The 20,548-nt window shown below is 37.0% G+C and overlaps 1 protein-coding gene across 1 annotated transcript in view; it reads left to right on the plus strand.

Moving 5' to 3' along the window:
• Window positions 1–20,548, plus strand: part of DTHD1 (death domain containing 1) — a 73,887-nt gene that overhangs the window by 35,091 nt on the left and 18,248 nt on the right. The window contains exon 8 of the mRNA XM_065907243.1: window positions 2,317–2,561. Within this exon, the coding sequence (XP_065763315.1) occupies window positions 2,317–2,561 (245 nt within the window). The remainder of the gene's footprint in view (window positions 1–2,316; window positions 2,562–20,548) is intronic.

A 20,548-nucleotide genomic window follows, 5' to 3' on the forward strand; every position in this document is an offset into this window, starting at 1 on the left:
TGATTGCTTTTATAATTTTGGTATGTAATGAATGACTTTTGGTTTTACTTCTCTAAATATGACAGAGTGGGAGAAAAAAAATAAAATAGTGCAATTTTTTGTGCTACTTATCCTCTTTTGGTTCTGTTTTTTTTTTTAAACTGTGACAAAGGGTCTTCCAAATATAGTGTAGTATATCCTAGTGACAGTGAAATTCCAACTTTAAAAAGCTACATAATGTCTTCTATATAGAACAATAAGGTAATGTTGTTTATTACTAGTACATGCTCAATAATTTTATCCTTATTTCATATGTAAATGTGATTCTTAGAGATTTACATTTTAGATCTTTAGTTTTAAATTAACTGGCAATAAAAGGTCTGTAAGTTTTAGGTCAAAATAGAAATGTAACTATTTCTCATCCTCAATCTTTATACAAGGTATGTATTTATATTATTCCTTATGAGTAATTGTGTACCTGACAGGGAGCACCATTCATGAGATGGAAGGAGAAATTTAGTAAATTATATTCTACTGGGACAAAAGTAACAACATTTTTCTTGCTAGTACTCTAGAGGGATGTAAGTTTGTTAGGTGCTCCCCCAGTGAACCAGAAATTCTAATTTATTATTTTCAAGATGGCATCTCAGTGACTCCAAATAACTTTCCTCCCCCACCCCATTTTTTTTTTTTAACCAGAGTGATTCTTTTAAGGCAAATCTGTCTAGTCATGATTATCTTAGAATGTCTTAGGAATCTGTTTTGTTCAAGGAACCAGGTTGCCTGTAAATCATAGACGTGTGCAAAGGAACATACTGCTATCCCTTCCATAACCTCGAGTTACTCTAACTCTAGATTTATCTGTGCTTTAGAAAGCCACCAAAATGACCTCTAGCAGTCACAACAATGAGAAAAGTATTGATGTCACCTGCATTGATGTCACCTCATTGGGAAGACTGGAAGTTTCCCATCAGAGAGATAGCGAGGTAGCTAGAGATAGGTAGATATAGAGAGAGATCTCTGAGTAGTCAACTTTCAGGCCTCTCAGAACAGCAGGAAGTTGCTGCTGATATTAAAGCTTCCTATTGACATTTCTTTAAGAAACTTAAGTGGGTTGTTTTTGTCATAAATACAAATTTGAAACAATGTAAGAATCCTATCTGCTTCTTCTCATTTGCTTCTCATTTGCTGTCTTGCTCTTGTTTACTGAGCTCCTATTATGTGTCAAATCCTTTGCTAATCATTCTATCCACATGTTATCTCATTTCATTCCCCGAACAATCCTAGGAGGTACGTTTTATTTCTCTTGTTTTAAAGGTAAGGAAGTGAAGTTTCCAAGAAGTTCAGATGTGAAAGAATTGGGTAAATATTACCATGTAAATAAATACTAGAAGCTGAACTTGGATCTAGATCTTTATGTCAGAAACATAACTGCGACCTTTAGCTTACTTTTAAATTTGTGAAGGGTAATGCACGCCTGCCTTAGGGAATGTGACAGAGTCTGTTTTACTATTGCAATGAGAAGGTGAAATAGCCTGACAGTCATGGTAAAACCCCCATGAGTGAAATGCTATGTTCACTAAAGTTCCATTATTTTCAGTGGATCGTTGAGAAGACTTTTACATATCCTTGTATGGGGGGATTCACCAGGTTTTAATAGACATTTCAGTAACTATTAAATTTAGAGACTATTACATTTGAAAATTCTAGAATAGCACTGTATTTCTGCCATGGCGAATATCTTTTATATCTGTACTCTCCAATAAGGTAGCTAGACAGATGTGCTTATTGAGCATTTGAAAGGTGGCTAGAATGCCTAAGGAATTTTTAATCTTAGTTTCAACTTTAATTTTAAAAGCTACATGTTGCTACCATATAGGAGAATTTATTTCTAGAATGTCTATTGTGAGGTCATGATAGTGTGCAACGTGATATGGATAGTTAAGTGAAAGGAAAAAATGTCATTGTTAAGAAGTGAAAATAATTTTCTAAGTAGAGAAAGAGCTAAATATTTCCAATGGTTTCTCGCAGCAAAATGTAAAAGAAAGTGAAAATCAGATCAATGATGATGCCCACAAATGCATAAAAAAAAGAAAAGAACCAAAGATATAAGATCTGGAAGCAGCCAGACAGAACGTAGCTCAAGTATCGATGAGAATTCTTTTAGCAATTTACACAATCTCAGTCTAGTGTCGCTTGGCTAGGTTATGTTTTGACAAGAAGTATTTACACACAACAGATACATTTAAAAAATGAATGATTATTTGAATTTTTAAAAAATTAAGTTAGAGATGTGGTATGTGTTAATAGTAACAAATGCATTTTACTTTTATTTAGGCAATGGGAAGGATTACGGGAAAGACTACAAGCTTATTTTCCATTTACAAAGGAAACCTAGACTGGAACTCCAAATCAAAGAAGTGGATGAATTCGGAAACTATAGCTGCCCTCATTATAAGGGTGCCATTGTAGTTTATAAAGTACCTAAAGAAAAGGTAGTCCGCGACTGGGATGACTCTCTTATATTTAATGAAAACAATTATCAGTTGCCAATTTGCAAATTAGCATTGAGATTACCCAAGGTGAGTGATTTTACTTTCCTAATTCCTATATTTTGTTAATTTCCTGTAATTCTCCACAAATTCAATATTGCAGACACATGGATGCTTATGGTTAAAAGGAAAGCTAGGAATAATGGTGACAAGGAAGGAGTGAGTAGCTCCAATTTAAGAGTAATAGAATACATATTAGGATATAAAGTTCTTTCATATCATCATTATTCTAGGAACAATTCAATGTGGTTTGATTCTGACAGGATGTTGTTAATGACTATTGAAAAATGTCATTCATTTTCTATAACTGCTTCTGATTAACTAGAAAAATCAATTATAAAAACATTGAAAACATTTGGAACACAACATTTTTAGAAAAATCACATGGTGAGCAGAAAAATTGTTTTGAAATACATTCAGTGAGACTTACCAAATCCTGAACATTTAAGACTTAATTACTCTTTCATTTCTGATTTTACTTGAGTTCTTTTTTTTCTTGGTTAGTCTAGTTAAAGTTTATTCAATTTCATTTATCTTTTCAAAGAACTAACTTTTAGTTTCATAGATCTATTATACTGTCCTTTTAGACTCTATTTCATTTATTTCCACTCTGAAAAAAGGAAAGGTATTAATCACTCAGTTGTGTCCAACTCTCTGGGATCCCATGGACTGGAGCCTGCTAGGCTCTTCTGTCCATGGAATTCTCCAGGCAACAGGAGCGTAATGGGTAACCATTCCCTTCTCCAAGGGATTGTACCAACCGAAGAACTGAACCTGGGTCTCCTGCATTGCAGGCAGATTCTTTACCATCTGAGCCACCAGGGAAGCCCCTATTTCCATTCTAATCTTTATTTCTTCATTTCTTCTGTTAACTTTGGGCTTTTTTGCTCTTCTTTTTTTAGTTTTTTTAGGTATAAAACTAGATTGTGTATTTGTGACTTTTCTTGTTTCTGAAGTAAGCCTGTACTACCATGAACTTCCTTAGAACTGCTTTAGCATAGATTTTGGTTTGCATTTCTGTTTTCATTTGCCTGTGTATTTTGTGCTTGTGTCTTTGAATTTCTGATAGCTCATTGATTAGTCAGTAGCATATTGTTCCATCTCCACAAATCTGGTGATTTTTCTGTTTTTTCTTATGGTTGATTTTTAGTTTCATGACATTGTTGTTTGGAGAAGATGCTTGACAGGATTTCAGTTTCCTTAAATTTATGGAGACTTGTTTCATGACCTAAGTGTATGGAAATGGCCCATGTACACTTGAGAAAAATGTGTATTCTGCTGCTTTAGATGAAATATTTCTTTTTTCTTTCTCTATATAGGTATATCTAATCTATTAGGTTCATTTGGTTTAATGTATTGTTTAAAATTGATGTTTGCATATTATTTTTCTCTATGGATGATCTATCCATTGATGTAAGTGTAATATTAAAGCGGGACTTCCCTGGTAGTCCAGTGGCTAAGACTTCAAGCTCCCAAGTATTGCTGTCAATTTCTCCCTTTAGGTCAGCGCTAATATTTGCTTTCTTTATTCTAGTGCTCCTCTACTGGGTGCATATATATTTATAAATGTAACATCTAAAGAAGAAGTTACAATTGACCCCATAAAAATAAAAATCATAAGAAACTACTATAAACAATTATAGACCAGCAAACTAGGCAACCTACAAGAAGTGGATAAATTCCTAGAAACAAACTATCTTCTAAGACTTAGTCATGGATAAATATACAGAATAGAAGATACTTAATCATGAAGAAAATCTGAATGGATTGATTTCTTGTAAGGATATTGAAATGGTGATAAAAAAATATCTCTCAACAAACAAAAATCTAGGACCAGAAAGCATTAGGGGTGAATTCTCCCTAAAATTTAAAAGAATATTTAATACTATCCTTCAAACTCTTCCAAAATGTTGAAAAGGAGGGAATGCTCCTAAACTCATTTCATGAAATAAACATTACCCTGATATCAAAACCAAATGAAGTTACCACCAAAAAAGAGAAAAGTACAGGCTAGTATCCTTAATAAATGTAAATGTAAAAAATCCTCATCAAAATAATAGCACATTGAATCCAACAGACTCATACAGCAGGATCAAGTGGGATTTATCCTAGGAATTCAAGAATAGTTCAACATCTGAAAATCAATCAATGTGTTATACCACATTAATAAAATAAATTATAAGAATCATATCATCTCAATAGAAGCAGAAAAAGAATTTGACAGAATTCAACATCCATTTATGAAAAAATATCAACAAAATTGGTATAGAGAAAAGGTACCTCAACATAATAAATGCAATACATGACAAATTTACAGCAAACACCACACTAAATGGTGAAAAACTGAAAGCATTTACACTAAGATGAGGAACAAGACGTTTTACCAAAGAAGATATGCAGATGGTTGATACTCATATGAAAAGATGTTCAAGATCACTAGTTATTAGGGAAATGAGGTTCAGCACTGCAAAGAGATACACCTCAAGTCTCTCATATAGAATGATTATTGTCAAAAAGACAAGAAATAACAAATGTTAAAGAGGATGTGGAAAAAAGGGAACATGTGTACACTTTGGGGTTGGTGGGAATGTAAATTGCTGGAAATTTAAATTGGTCCAGCCACTGTGAAAATCAGCATGAAGATACTTCAAAAATTAAGAAAAAATTACTATATGATTCAGCTATTCCACTTCTGGGTGTTTATTCAAAGTATACAAAAATATTCATTTGAAAAGATATATGTACCCTATCCTCATTTCAGTATTACTTACAAAAGCCAAGATATGGATACAACCTAAGTGTCCATCAATAGATGAATGGAAAAGGAAGATCTGGTGCATATATACAATGGAATACTACTCAGTGATTAAAAGAATGAAATATTCCATGTGCAATGACATGGCTGGACTTTACAGTACTTAGTTACATTATTAACTAAGTAATATAAGTTAGACAAAAGAAAGACAAATACCATATGATTTTACTCATATGTGGAGTCTAAAAAACAACAACAAAAAGTGATTAAACAAACCAAAACAAAAATAAATTCATAGTTACAGATAACAGATTGGTGATTACCAATCAGAGGGGAGGGGGTTTTGGGGAATGAGCAGTGGTTGAAAAATGTCAATTGTATGGTGATGATTGAGAACTAGATTTTTGGTTTTGTGCACTTTGCAGCATATACAAATATCACATGGTAATACACATCTGAATCATAAATAATGTAACATAGAAATTTTACTTCAATTAAAAGAAAGTGTCAATTACTTTTGTCTAAAATTCTTATTTGTGATGGGAAAGTAGGGTTGAATTGTTCCCCTTAACTTGTGAAGCAAAAAGTCAATGATGTTATTGCTATACATATTATTTCTTTTAGTGATTCAGGACTTGTACTTAACTATATTCTAATGAGAAATGAAAAATGTTTCACTCTAGAGGAAGAACAAATTTTTTATCCTTTAAAGATAGTTGAATAGTTTCCTACTTCTATGGTTTTATATTTTTACTAGTGTTATAAATAGCAGAAACATGTTTTCTATGAGATAAGATTTTGTATTTATTTTAAATAAATTAGTAATTAATTTGATAAATATTAATTGAAATTCTGAAATAGAAAATGTGCTAAACTAGGCATTGTGATAAATACTGAGCTATATAGGATAATACAAGCCCTAAAACTCCATTGTCCTGAATGGTAGCCACTATCCACATGTTTCTATGGAGCACTTGAAATATGGCTAGTCCAAACTGAGATGTACCATAAATGTCAAATACACACTGAACTTCAAAGACCTAGTACAAAAATAGAAAATATTTCATTAATTTGTTTATAATGATTTCATTGTAAATGATAATCTTTTGAATATGGAGTTAAAATGTATTACTAAAACTCATATCACCTGATTAAAAATTTTTAACTAGAATATTTTAAAGTATATTTCTATAGGATATCATTGCTCTAAATTATTTACAATCTGGCAGAGTATACAAAACATGAACAAAATTGCTTTATAAGATTGTGAATAATTAGATGAATGGTATAAACAGTGTACTAATAGTTATACAGGGGAGGGAAATTGTTTTTCTGGAAGTTAAACTCAAGAAAAATTTCAAGGTGGTTGGGGCAATTTATCTGAGCTTTATAAGTATGTAGAAATTTGGCCACTGGAAATGAAGAAAACCTATGTTAGGCTGAGGAAATGGAATGAATTTGACTGGGGATAGTAGGTATAGCTTAGCAGGAATTCAGAATTCAAAAAATAGCCATTACAATAATTTATAAAGTGCCAAAGATCTTTCAAGTGTTTTCCATTCATTGCATCATTAAATTCTCATAAAAATCACATGAGGCATTATCATTTTATAGGAAACAGGCACAGAAATTTTAGGCAAGTTGTCCATGGACCCAAAACCAAGAAGTGTCAGTGTGGGATTCTGACCCAGAAAATCTGCTTCACACATGGGCAATCCCAGAGCGCTATTGCCTCTTGAGCAGGTAACACAAGGATTTTTATTCAAGGATGCGGGATGGATTTTAGGACACTCAGGTTCTCCCTGGAAGTTGTAAGACAGTTTCATGGATACCAAGCTTTAGAGGTGACAGGACATGGATTCTGGTCATTGGCACTGAAAATAACCATTTGCAGAGGCCCAGAGATATTAACTCTACTTGCTGGTTTCAGAGAGAGAGGTCCTGAGGTTCTTAAGAGGCATGAGTAAGGAGGCTGACTGTATAGCAAACCACTGATAGCTAAAATGACATTTTAAGAAAGGTATAGCTAGAGAGGTGTATATTCACCATCAGTTTTTACTCTGTGCATTTTCATTCCCATTTAGGGTTCTTGCCCTTGCTTCTCCTTGTGTTTGGGGGGTCTCTTCCCTCCATTAGTCATGTCAGTTCAGTTGTTCAGTCATGTCTGACTCTTTGCAACCCCATAGACTGCAGTACGCTAGGCTTCCCTGTCCATCACCAACTCCTGGAGCTGACTCAAACTCATGTCCATCAAGTTGGTGGTGCCATCCAACTGTCTCAACCTCTGTTGTCCCATTTTCCTCCCACCTTCAATCTTGCCCAGCATCAGAATATTTTCCAATGAGTCAGTATGTCACATCAGGTGGCCAAATTATTGGACGTTCAGCTTCAACATCAGTCCTTCCAATGAATATTCAAAGGACTGATTTCCTTTAGGATTGACAGGCTGGATCTCCTTGTAGTCTGGGGAACTCTCAAGAGTCTTCTGCAACACCATAGTTCAAAGGAATCAATTCTTCAGCGCTCAGCTTTCTTTATAGTCTAACTCTCACACCCATATATGACTATTGGAAAAATCATAGCTTTGAGTAGACGGGACCTTGGTTGGCAAAGCAGTGTCTCTGTTTGTTGATATGCTGTCTACCTTGGTTATAGCTTTTCTTCCAAGGAGCAAGCATCTTTTAATTTCATGGCTGCACTCACCATCTGCAGTGATTTTGGAGCCCCCAAAATAAAGGCTCTCACTGTTTCAATCATTTCCCCATCTATTTGCCATGAAGTGATGGGACCAGATTCCATGATCTTAGTTTTCTGAATGTTGAGTTTTAAGCCAGCTTTTTCACTCTCCTCTTTCACTTTCATCAAGAGGCTCTTTAATTCTTCTTCGCTTTCTACCATAAGGGTGGTGTCATCTGCATATCTGAGGTTACTGATATTTCTCCTGGCAAACTTGATTCCAGCTTATGCTTCATCCAGCTGGGCATTTCTCCTGATGTACTCTGCATATAAGTTAAATAAGTAGAGTGACAATATACAGCCTTGATGTACTCCTTTTCCGATTTGGAACCAGTCTGTTGTTCCATCTAAGGTTATAACTGTTGCTTTTTGACCTGCATACAGACTTCTCAGGGGGCAGGTAAGGTAATCTGGTATAGCTGATTCTTATTATTTAGGTCTTAGCTCAGATATCACCTCCTTGTCTATATTCCTCCATCTCCTTATCTCAAGGTGCTCTTTGATTATTGAACCTTTTAAAACTTACTTCATAATACTTATCATTAATTGAACTTATTAGATTTATTTATTATTAGATTTATTTATTTATTTCTACTTGCAATTGCCTCTTGAGAGAGCAAGGTTCATGATCTGGCTCTAGCATTAGTGATTAGAAAAATGCCTGTCATAGTGTAGGCAGTCTAACTATTTGTGACTGGTTGAATGGGGGGAAGTCTACCGAGTTCCTTAGCTTCTATAAAAGTTTAGGAATTAATGGAATACTTGAATACTTACCTATCAGTGATTTACAGGCTGTGTTCAAACACTTGGCAGGTAGGCCAAGGAGTTGATTTGGATCAATATTGAGGATTTGAGAGCAGAGAAAGGATGCATCAGGGATGCACTCTAGATAGTTTGATTTAGCACTTTACTTCCTAAGATCATGATGTTGTTCTAAGGCTAGGGGGTAACAAAGAAGGAGACAAGTGAGGGAGGCTGTTGGGATTCTCTGACAGGATGTGGCTAGAGTTTCACTGCAATGATGACAGAAAATGGAAAGAAAGGCTCTTATGTGAGAGAGGACAACTTGAGGTACAAAATGTGACCCAAATTCAGCTTTCAGGTTGCAGTGATTTCTCTGTAGCCCAACTTCATGAATTAATTAGTCAAATTAGCCAAGCTAGAAAATTAAGAGGTTTATATAGGATTTTTCTCAACGAAGGTCTGTTTAGAGATTGTCCAGATCTTTTCCATGAACTCTTCCTTCACTTTGATTCTAGAACAACTTCTCCACCTGTTTGCCTGAGCAATTCCTACTGGCCATCCCTTGCAAGTGTGACTTCTCCCTGGAAGCTTTCCCTTACCTCCTTCTCCACCAAGTTGGGTGCTCCTGGTGTGTGTTTCCACAACATTCTATGCTTTCCCTGTCACTGGAGTTATTATATTTTATTATAATTACTTGCTTTCCAATAGACAAGTGTTTCTCAGTCTTTTTTGTTTTTGCCTTCCTAAGGGATCTTTAGACTGTATATCTGCTTATGCACTGTATGTGTGTGTGTATATACATGCATACATTAAAAGTTTGTGGTTTTTTGTCTTACCCAACAACAAATTTTCTCTCCTGATGGTACCTTGGTTGGGAATGAGTATAATCAACCATGAAGATGCATCCACTATTCTGCTCAAATTTGGATTGTCAGTGCCATGTTTATAGTACACATTTGACACATTTGATAATTATTTACCTGGAGAAGGAAATGGCAACCCACTCCAGTATTCTTGCCTGGGAAATCCCATGGACAGAGGAGATTGGCAGGCTACAGTTCATGGGGTCGCAAAAGTGTTGGACACAATTTAGAATCTAAATAATTAGATAAATCAGATAATTTTTCAAATCCTAAAATTGTCCAACCTTGAAATTAATCATCTTGAGACTATATTGTCATGTTAAAAAATGCATTTTAAATGTCTGCTGCCTTTCATATACAAACATATAGCAAGTATGCCGCCTGTCTTTTTTTTTCCTCCTAGATAGGTCTGTGTAGGGATTTCCAGACTCACTCACTTGACCTTTTCTCACAGTGTAGCCTGGCAGGCTACCGTCCGTAGGACTGCAAAGAGTCAGACACAACTGAGCAAGCACGCAAACTAACCCTTTACAAGTAAGTTTCTTGGTATTGAGAAAGAATCTGTGGCTGGAAATTTTTTCCCTCACTTAAAACTAACATATCTAAATGGGAATTGAAACCATGACCTCTATTTCTGTGAGAAGAGACTTCTTCCATGAAGTTCAGAATTTTAAAAATTTCCGTCTCAGCTAGGCAGTACTAGGATGGGCTATTTTTCAGGAAATGGAAGTAGCTGCATTACATGAAGCTGGGCATTAATGCATACTACAATGCACATACATTTATAGATGTGGCATAAATTAGGTGAAAACATCTGTCAAAATCCAAAGTGTTTTCCACAGAGAAGGCAAGCAGTGAATATTCATATCTATGTATATAGATATAAACACACACACATTGGCATACAAATAATTATAAGGTGTGACCTTAATGTACTACCTCAGTTTTCCAACAATGTAAATATATCACCCATTACTTCATGCTTGTGAGTATCTCTGTTTATCTTATTCTTCAGCCTCCGTGTTCCATTCATTCATATTTTAATTCATCCAACACACATCTTTTGTCTCCTTGGGCCATGCAAACTATGGTGTTCCAATATATATGGTCTCATTCTTCCCTTGCATCTCTACAGACTACTCTCAAATCAGAGTGTACAGTGAGCCTTTTTTTTTCCCATTTATTTTTATTACTAATTACTTTACAATATTGTAGTGGTTTTTGCCATACACTGACATGAATCAGCCATGGATTTACATGTATTCCCCATCCCGATCCCCCCTCCCGCCTCCCTCCCCATCCCATCCCTCTGGGTCCTTTAAACCATCAGTCAGATCACCTCCTGCCTCTGCTCCAAACCCTTCAGTGACTTTCGGTTTCACTCAGAGTAAGATTCTGTATGAACTTGCCCCCTTGACACTAAGACTTTTGTTTCCTCTTTACTTACTTAACTATTGTCACAACGGCTCTCTGACTATTTTTGGAACTTGCTGCTAATGCATAGGCTTTAGGTCTTTGTGTTAGTGGTTCTCCCTGCCTGGAATACACTTCCAACCATTAGATACCTACATGGCTAACACCTTTGTCTCCTCCTTCAGTTTGATCAAATTTCAGCTTCTCTCTGAGGCCCACCTGGATTCTATTTCTTATTGCAGTCAGCTCCTACCCATACAACTTGATAACTCCTGATCCTTCTGACATTGCCCTGATATTCTTCTTTCCTCTAAAGCACTGTTACCTTCAAATATCTATTTTCTCATGTATTATGTTTATCGTAGGAGCACCGCTACTCCACAGCCAGGACATAAGGTCCTTGAGGGTAGATGTCTTTATCTGTTTTGTTCACTGATGAATCACAAGGAATGATTATAGGATAGTATCTGGCACATGTTAAGTCCTCAAGAAATGTTTGTTGAATGGGTGAATTCATAAACAGAGCTTGCATTTAAAATATCAGAAGTGTAAAGAAGAAAGTAAGAAGCAATAAGAAGAAAACTAATAGCCTCAGAGGGTTGACAGAATTGGCAGTGGCTGTTTATGGATGAGATGGCCAGTAAGGGCTTCACTGTGGAGGTGTCTTTCGGGCTGAAGAGTCACAGTGACAAGAAGTCTGTGGGCTGTGTGCTCAGGAGTGCACCCAGGGCGACAAACAGCAGGTGTCAAAACGGCAGTGGCCATGAGCTTCTCATCGAGGACTGGAAGGAAGGAAGGCTACCAGAGAAAGGGCCTGGGGTCTGAAAGTTAAAGACGGTCCTAATGATAGTTGGCATTTCAGTATGATCTTCTGAAAATTGTCACATAATCAAGGTATATGTGAAAATGCATGGCTGAAAAAGTTGGTTTATTTCCAAGTTTTTCTTAAGATGTGCTTCAAACTTCCTCCTTTTACAAAATACTCAAGACAGTTCAGTTCACATGATGTCTATTTGTGCTTTGGTGGAAACCAGGCAAGTTTCAAAGAAGTGTCAAAGGTTTTTAGGCGGCAGGAAGTAGCGTGCGTATGTGCTTCTGAAATCACGTCACGTAGGTGACTGTCTGTGCAGTTCCGTTATTTGCACCAGCTTGAGTTGTGGTTGCCTTTGAGTGGTGACTCTTCCTGTCTGCTCAGAGGCTTCGCTCTGAAGGAGAGAAGGGCTCCAGGTGGCTGCCTCTGCAGGACTGTATTCAGGGTCCCAGTCATACCTAACCTCCATATTTACGTAAGCCAGCCGTTGACCCAAGTTTTGCTTAGCCTGAACTTCCTCTTTTTTTATTTTTTTTAAAATGAACTCCTGACATGTGATTTCTAGTAAATAATGGTACTGCATCAACCCTTACTTTCTCACCACATAAAATAACTTGCTGTGTCAAAGGGAGGAAGCATGCAGAGGTGCTACAATATTCAATTCTTCAGAATCACCACTTTCTTACCACTTAGGACTTTCATTAGCATCTCCCTGCCCTGCAAGGGCTGACTTTCTTTGCTGCATGATTTTTTCCCCCCCTAACCATATGACTACTAAAAAAACGATCTTGATTTAATAGATGAGATGTTTCCACTATTGAAAATTTTTATTTTCACAGGTTATATAATTCTATCCAGGCTTTTTAGGTGTAACAATTTATAAAATTATATTACATTTCAACAATGAAATGGAACTTTTAATGCTATTGGCAAGAAAGCAGATTAGAAAAAAAATTAAAAAATAAAATAACCTGTGAGAGAAATCAGAGTTGTGTGTGTTGGGGGAAATGGTAAATTTAAAATTTTTTGACAACTTCGTCTCATGTTTTCCGTACTAATTACAATACTGTATTGCTTCATATTCCACCCCCTACCAATTATAGAAGAAAGGCACTAGAATCTTGGTAAGTAGACACATCATGTCAATGTCTTTATCCTCTGAAAGTTTTAAAATCCCCTCACTCGTCCCAGTGATTCAGTGCTGGCATCCTAGGTGCTGCCTAGCCATGCCTTTCCAGCCTGTAGCCTAACCTTCCTCTAAGCCATCAGAATGACCTGCAAAGACACTTTTGCCCAGGTCACTGAAAAATGGACTTTACACTGCACATGACACGCAAAAGGGAGAGAATGAGCGAAACTGGTTTAGTCAGCGACAGGATGCTATGTGTTTCGGAAAGTGCTTTGCCCACCAGTTTAATCAGAAGAGAATAACTGCCTTCTCTTTTCCTTCTTCTCCCCTTCTCTTCCCCTCCTTCTCCTTGCCCCTCCCCTCTCTTCACCTCTCTCTTCACCTCTTCTCTCCCATCTCGTCCCCTCTCTCTATCTCTGTCTCCTCTCCTCCCCCCTCCTCCTTAACCCTCTGTCCTTAAAAAGGAAGTTTTCTCTGCTCAGTGGGCAGTACAACTAAACCAGGAATTGCGCAGTGTTTGGTCATATGGTTTTCAATAATTCTTTCATAAAGGAAGCACATACATTCCTGCCTGTCTGAAAAAATGTAACAAAAACAGGTTAATTGCTATATTTGGATGTATTCTGTTAAAATCGTAACATTTAATAAGTAAAAATGATGTCCATTAATTCAAATGATTTTCTAGGTCCTGAAATCTTTACTGTGGCTCAGCAGTAAATATTCCATCTGAAATGCAGGAGTCACAGGAGGTATCAGTTCAATCCATAGGTCAGGAAGATCCCCTGGAGGAGGGCATGGCAACCCACTCCAGTATTCTCACCTGAAGAATCCCATTCAGAGAAGCCTGGCGGGCTATCGTCCATAGAGTGGCAAAGAGTCAGACTCTACTGAAGCAACTTAGCACACATGCACACACACGCACACATATAAAATGAAGGGCTTAAAAAATGAATACAGGTCAGGCCTAACTTTCAAGGAAATTATGGTCCAGTGAAGAAAATAAAGTATAAACACTTTAAAAGTTATAAAACAATGCAAGATATAAATAATAATTGAATACAATAATACAGTAGTATTCCAAGATAGGAAGTGATGATAAATTGCAAATAAGCGACTGAGATGCTAAGTGCTAGGACATTTCAGAGAATTTCCAGTAGACTGAGGTGACTTGGGGACACTTCACAGAGCAAGACAGATGTAGAGAATGCTTGGGTTCTGGAGAGGAAGAGAGAAAGAGGCAGTGGGTTCCACATGAGAGGGATGGCATGAGCTGAAACTTACAAGTATCAAAGAACAAAGTGTGTTTCAAGAAAGGACAATGAACAGAACAGCATGGCTTGAGTGAAAGAATTGGAAAAAATCATATTGGAAATAAGTTGGGGAAAGATCATAGAGGTATTTGAATGCCTTATTTAGTTCATCCAAAAGTCTCTGTGAAGTTGTTATGGAGGAATCTTTTGTCAAAATTTGCCAAAGGAATGTGATTAATTTCATCATAGAGAGATCATGTAGAAAGGAGAGATTCAAACCATACTTCCTTAGGATATGAGTAAAGAGCAAAATTTCTCAGCCATTGGATTCTTGGAATGAGTCTGGCCACACTGAGGATAGAGAAGTAGGTATCTAACTAGTCATCATTGAGCTTATCTTTTTTCCTATAAGTATTGGCTAGTGACTGGAAAATTTTAACCAGGAAGGTGATGTAATCAAATTTTGTTAGCTTATTACTGTGACAGCCTGTAGGTGTATATTAGAAAGAGATGGTCCAAATACACAGTGGAATATTACTCAGCCATTAAAAAGGACACATAGTTCTAATGAGGTGGATGCAACTGGAGCCTATTATACAGAGTGAAGTAAGGCAGAAAGAAAAACCAATACAGTATACTAACACATATAGATGGAATTTAGAAAGATGGTAATGATAACCATATATGTGAGACAGCAAAAGAGACACAGATGTATAGAACAGTCTTTTGGATTCTTTGGACTCTATGGGAGAAGGCGAGGGTGGGATGATCTGAGAGAATAGCGTTGAAACATATATATTATCATATGTGAAACAGATCGCCAATCCAGGTTCAATACATGAGACAGGGTGTTCAGGGTGCACTGGGATGACCCTGAGGGATGGGATGGGAGGGAGGTGGGATGGGGGGTTCAGGATGGGGAACACATGTACACACATGACTGATTCATGTCAATGTATGGCAAAAACCACCACAATATTGTAAAGTAATTAGCCTCCAATTAGAATAAATTTTTAAAAATAAAAATAATTTTAAAAAAGAGATGGGTTTCAGCAACAGCAAAATAGAAATTAATGAGGCAGCCCTTGGACAAGATGGTGATAGCCTGATGCTCAGACCATGGCAGCAACGATGGCAAGTGGAGAGCAGGGTTGGAGCAAATGGACTTGGTGATGGAGTGAATATGTGTGGAGATGGAAGGCAGAGGGCATTGGGAGACGGACAAAGTTGTGGAGTGGGCTCTTCTAGGGTAGCTCTCAGGACACTGGATTGAGCTGCTGTCCTTTGACACAACTTCATGTTTCACTGATTTTCATTTGGGAGTGTGTTCAAACTTCCACATCATCTCCATTCCCTCTAACGTCTCATCCAGTAGAGATCACTGCAGCTTTCTCCTTGAAGCCCTATCACCAGTCTCCTTTTCTATCAATACTTCTAGGCTATATGAGTGATAGGTAGTTTTTCTCAAAAATAAATATGATTTTATCTTTTCTCCTAAAACATCTCAGTTGACACTTTATTGATCAAAGTCCAAGCCACTTACCCATATATAAGACCCTTCACAACTTATCCTTGCAACTCTTCATATTACGTTTCCTCCAAAAACATCTTTGCACCACTTCCACTTAAGCTCTCACTTTTCCACACATTATTGTCTTAATTGCCTCATGGCTCTCCCCAAAGCTGTCCGTGTGAGCCCTGACTCCACACTTAGCTCTACTATCACCTCTTTAGAAGAAGCTCTTAAATTTCCCAGGCAGAATAAGGTACTACACAGTAGCTAGAACCAAAGCACTTGGAATATGTGCTAACCTATGGTCTGCTATAAATTTAATTTATATAATAATAAAAGCAATGATAATATAGCTAATATTTGTTACTCTTGGATAGTAACTTGATAAAGCACGTACACGTATTAAACCATTTACTAAAACAGTCAGAGGTGGAAGAACCTGAGGTATAGAGAGGTTTGTGAACCCAAGTTTGTCTAATTCCAATGATGGCATTCACAACCCCTCTTCCCAGGGCCTCCCTTTGTGTTAGAGCTCCTCAGAGCTGGGAGAATAGCTCATTCAGTCCTTTAATCCCATCTCTAATACACATTCAATAATGTTTTGTTGAACCATGAAAGGATAAATGAATGCACGCTGGGGCAATTGATAAAACAATTAAAGGTGGAGTCTTAATTGCTGACCAGAGCTTTACCTGCTTCCCTTCCCAGCTCACAGTTGCAGTTTAGCAGAAGCCTTTCATGACTACAAAGGAATGACTAATGTGGGGATTTCACACACTGGCCACAGATGGGAGGAAGATGTTTGTAGCTATCCAGGCCTTCCCCAGCACATTCACATCATCACCCTTTCTGTTGGAAAGGCTATTCTTATCTAGAAGTAGGAAAAAACAAGTCAGGAAATCAAAAAAAAAAAATCTGTTAGAATATTCTAGAGAGAATTTTGTTCAGAGTTGAACAGAAACTTTGAGATATTTGTGTCTGACAAAAACTTGGGTTTATAAGTTAAAAGCGAAACAATGAAGAGACAAGGTGAAAGCTTATACAAGTTCTAAGTGTGCTGTGTATCTTTGATTTGTTGAGTTGTTTTTAAAATCAACATGGTCTCCCACATAGCTGCATCTATGCATCAAAAGCCTCTGCTTTGGCCAGAACTGCTTGGACTAGTGAGCAAGGTTTTATTCACAATAGTTAACACTGATGGAGTACTTGGTAAGTTCCAGGTATGTCTGAAGTGTTCTATGTGCATTAAGTCATTAATCTTCACTGCAACCCCACATGTTACATCTACTGCCTCACCCTTCGATAGATAAAAATATGAATCTGGAGATACTAATTTATATATTAGGTTTATCTATTCCAGACTACTCTTGATGACTTTGCTTTACCAATTCCACGTGTCTTCCATTCTGTTGTTCAGTTGCTAAGCTGTGTGCAATTCTCTGTGACCCCATGGACTGCAGCATGCCAGGCTGCCCTGTCTCCATGCCCTCCTGAAGTCTGTTCAAATTCATGTCCATAGGTGCATGATGCTATCTATATTTCCTGAATTATCCAGGACCTTGCTTTACCTTATGCCTGCAGTCATCCCTAAGACTCCTTCCTTCTACCTCTGCCAGCTCTTTCAATCATTTAGGGTATTTTGGATCAGTCTATCTGGTTTCCTGGGTCCTCAGGTTGTCTTCTTTTGTGATTGACTCCTTCAAAGGTTGAGAAATAATCAATTCCTTCCACTTGAGAAAGTCACAATCAAATTGAAGCCTTAAATAGAGTCATTTTCTAAGAAGTAATTTAAAAAATAATGAAGACACAAGAGTTTGGCTGGAGTAGAAAGTGTACAGTTTTAAAACTAAGAAAGACTGAGTGAAACAAAATGGACATTTCTAGGATTGGTAACAGCCTGATTTCATTTCCTAAGATCTTAATTTCTAGATTATCTCCAAGTGAGACCACTCTGGGTCAGTTCTTTTAGCTCTAAACTCAGTTTTCACGTTTTTTCCACAGTAATCTCACTTCTCTGTGGGCTTATTAGGATCTTCAGATCTTTCTATGTAGAAGCCCTTCCTTTCATTGTGTGGACCAAGCCTTGAGGAAGTTCTACACTGTGCAGTTAAAATAATAACTCTGATGAAAACAATAACAGGATATTTACTGACTGATGCTTGTGTCTTTTAATCTGTCTATATATATATATTTAAAGCTCTGTGTGTGTGTGTGAATTTTCAGAAACACACAAAAATAGAGGAACTACAATGAAACTGCATGGACTCATCACTTTTTTTGCCATTCTTGTTTCATCTAATAGGGAATTTTTATTTGTTTATTTGAGTATTTTAAAATAAATCACAGTTATTCTATCATTTTACTTGTAAATAACTCTGTATGTTTCTCTAAGGGTAAGGATATTTTAACAAACAATGGCAAAACCCAATAGAATTAGTAGTTATTATTAACAGCATCTACTACCCAATCCATGTTCTACATCACCTACTGACTCACTTTCCTCCTTTTACTATTAATTTGTTCAAAAAACAAGTTCTGAAAAGTAGCCATACATTGCAGTTGGCTTGTGAGTCTCCTCCGCCATCTGTTGAATTCTCAGTGTAGGTGACATCCTTTACAGACACCACCTTAATCAAGCCTCAGAGCACACTTCAGAGGCAGGAACCATCGTCTCTGTTTCACCAATTTGAGATTTTAGCAAGAGTTTAGACGACTTGCCTCGACTTGCATAATCTCACAGGGCAGAGGCTGTGCGAAGACCCAGTATTCAGTCATTCCTCTCTCACGCTCTTCCACTTCCCTCATTCCTTATACAAGCCGGGTCATCTGTTTCCTTCTGCCTGCCACTTTTGTACGACATCATATTGCCTCTCATATCTTTTACCCCTTTCAACGTATTTGGCGACTCTAGATCCTTCGGGAAGCCAGGATGCTTGAATCTTTTGCTGAGATTAATAGAGCAACCTTAGTCTCATAGGGTGGTCTCCTTTGTTATCTGGGATTTTAAGCTCTTGAGGCAGAAGCAGATTTCTCTATCATCTTGGTTTTACATACCCAGTGACTTCTGAACAGCCCAGTAGGTTCCTCTGTTCTATCCACAAAGATAGCTCACAGCTCCTCATTTTCAGGGCAGACACACCTGCCATCCATCCTTTTAGCATGATGAAAGCTCCAGCTTTCTCAGGCTCAGGTTATGAGTTCACATTCTTAACTTTTTGTTGCTGACCTATCACTCGGATACCCTCAAAATGTTCTTTATGGTTTTAAAGAACAAAAATACTTTCCATGTATGTTTACAGTAAAAGATGGTAAAAGGTAAGATTACTGGCAAATAAAAGTCAATGCTCAGTTACATTTCCCCCAAATTTTAGAATTCTAAGTACTTTATTTTTTAGAACAATAACATACCAGCTTTGAATAAAATGGATTCACATAGTGAGACAGTTATTTTATTTTTAATCCTTTTGAATCCCTGATCCTCTCAGTAGATCTTAGATCAGTACTTACATGTTTTTAGCTCTCTCAAATACCAGCAGAGTTAACAAGCAGAGAACAACTCTCAGGCTCAGAGATCGTGGCTGGCAAGATAATATTTTATTTTAATTGTATTTGTTTTTAAGATTCCCATGTGTTTATACAAGTTAAATGGTATTTCCACTTATGCCTGAAATATGATTTTTTAAATGTATTTGTGTAGGTAAAAAAGTAATGTAAAGAAAAATGTTAAGTAATAGCTATTATCTTGAGTACTTATTACATAGAATGATCTGCTCCGAGTTATATGATATAGTGAAAGGTTTCTTTTAAGCGCACCATGAAGCAGATACTATATATCATCGTGTCAATTTCATGAATGCGGCAAATGGGACACAAACCTGTAAGATCTCAAGGTTGATAGATAGTACCATTAGGAATTGACCTCTTTCCCTCTATCTAATTCTGCTTCCAAGTCCAGAGCAGTGATGATATTTGTGACTGGTGAGCTTAATACAAGAGGTACTTAGAATGGCCAAGGGAAAGCCTTGTCTCACATCCTTCCCTTTATATACACGGGTTATGAATAAAGGATCCATAGTCTTACAAATGTTAGCTTTAGTATTACATCTGCTACTCAGTATGTATGGTTTTGGTCAAATTATTTAATCTCTCTAAGCTTCAGTTTTCTAGGGAATCCTCCTCTCCTGTTGGTGGGAATGTAAGTTGGTGCAGCCACTGTGAAAAGCAGTGTACAGGTTTCTCAGAAAACTAAAAAGAGAAGGACCTCATGATTCAGCAGTCCCACTCCTGGGCATAGAGTTGGACAACACTATAATTCAAAAAAGATAAATGCACCTTTATGTTCATATCAGCACTATTTACAACACCAAAGACATGAAAACAACCTACGTGTCGATGGACAAGTGAATGGATAAAGATGTGCTACGTGTATACAGTAGAATACTACTCAGCCATAAACATGATGAGATAATGTTCTTTGTGGCTCCATGGATCCAACTGGAGATTATCACACTCAGTGAAATAAGTCAGAAAGAGAAAGACAAATATTATGTTTTCACTTATATGTGGAATCTAAAATATGACACAAATGAACCTGCCTTCAAAGCAGAAACAGACTCATGGATGGAGAGAAAAGACAAGTGGTTGGCGGGGGAGAGGGGTTTGGAGGTGGGTTGGAGTGGGAGGTTGGTGTTAGCAGCTGTCAGCTATTATGCAGAGAATGGATAAACAACAACGTTCTGCCATATAGCACAGGGAACTATATTCAGTATTCTAGGATAAACCATAGTAGAAAAGAATAGAAAA

The sequence above is a fragment of the Muntiacus reevesi genome, chromosome 16, assembly GCF_963930625.1.
Source record: "Muntiacus reevesi chromosome 16, mMunRee1.1, whole genome shotgun sequence".
In the NCBI taxonomy this organism is placed as follows: Eukaryota; Metazoa; Chordata; class Mammalia; order Artiodactyla; family Cervidae; genus Muntiacus; species Muntiacus reevesi.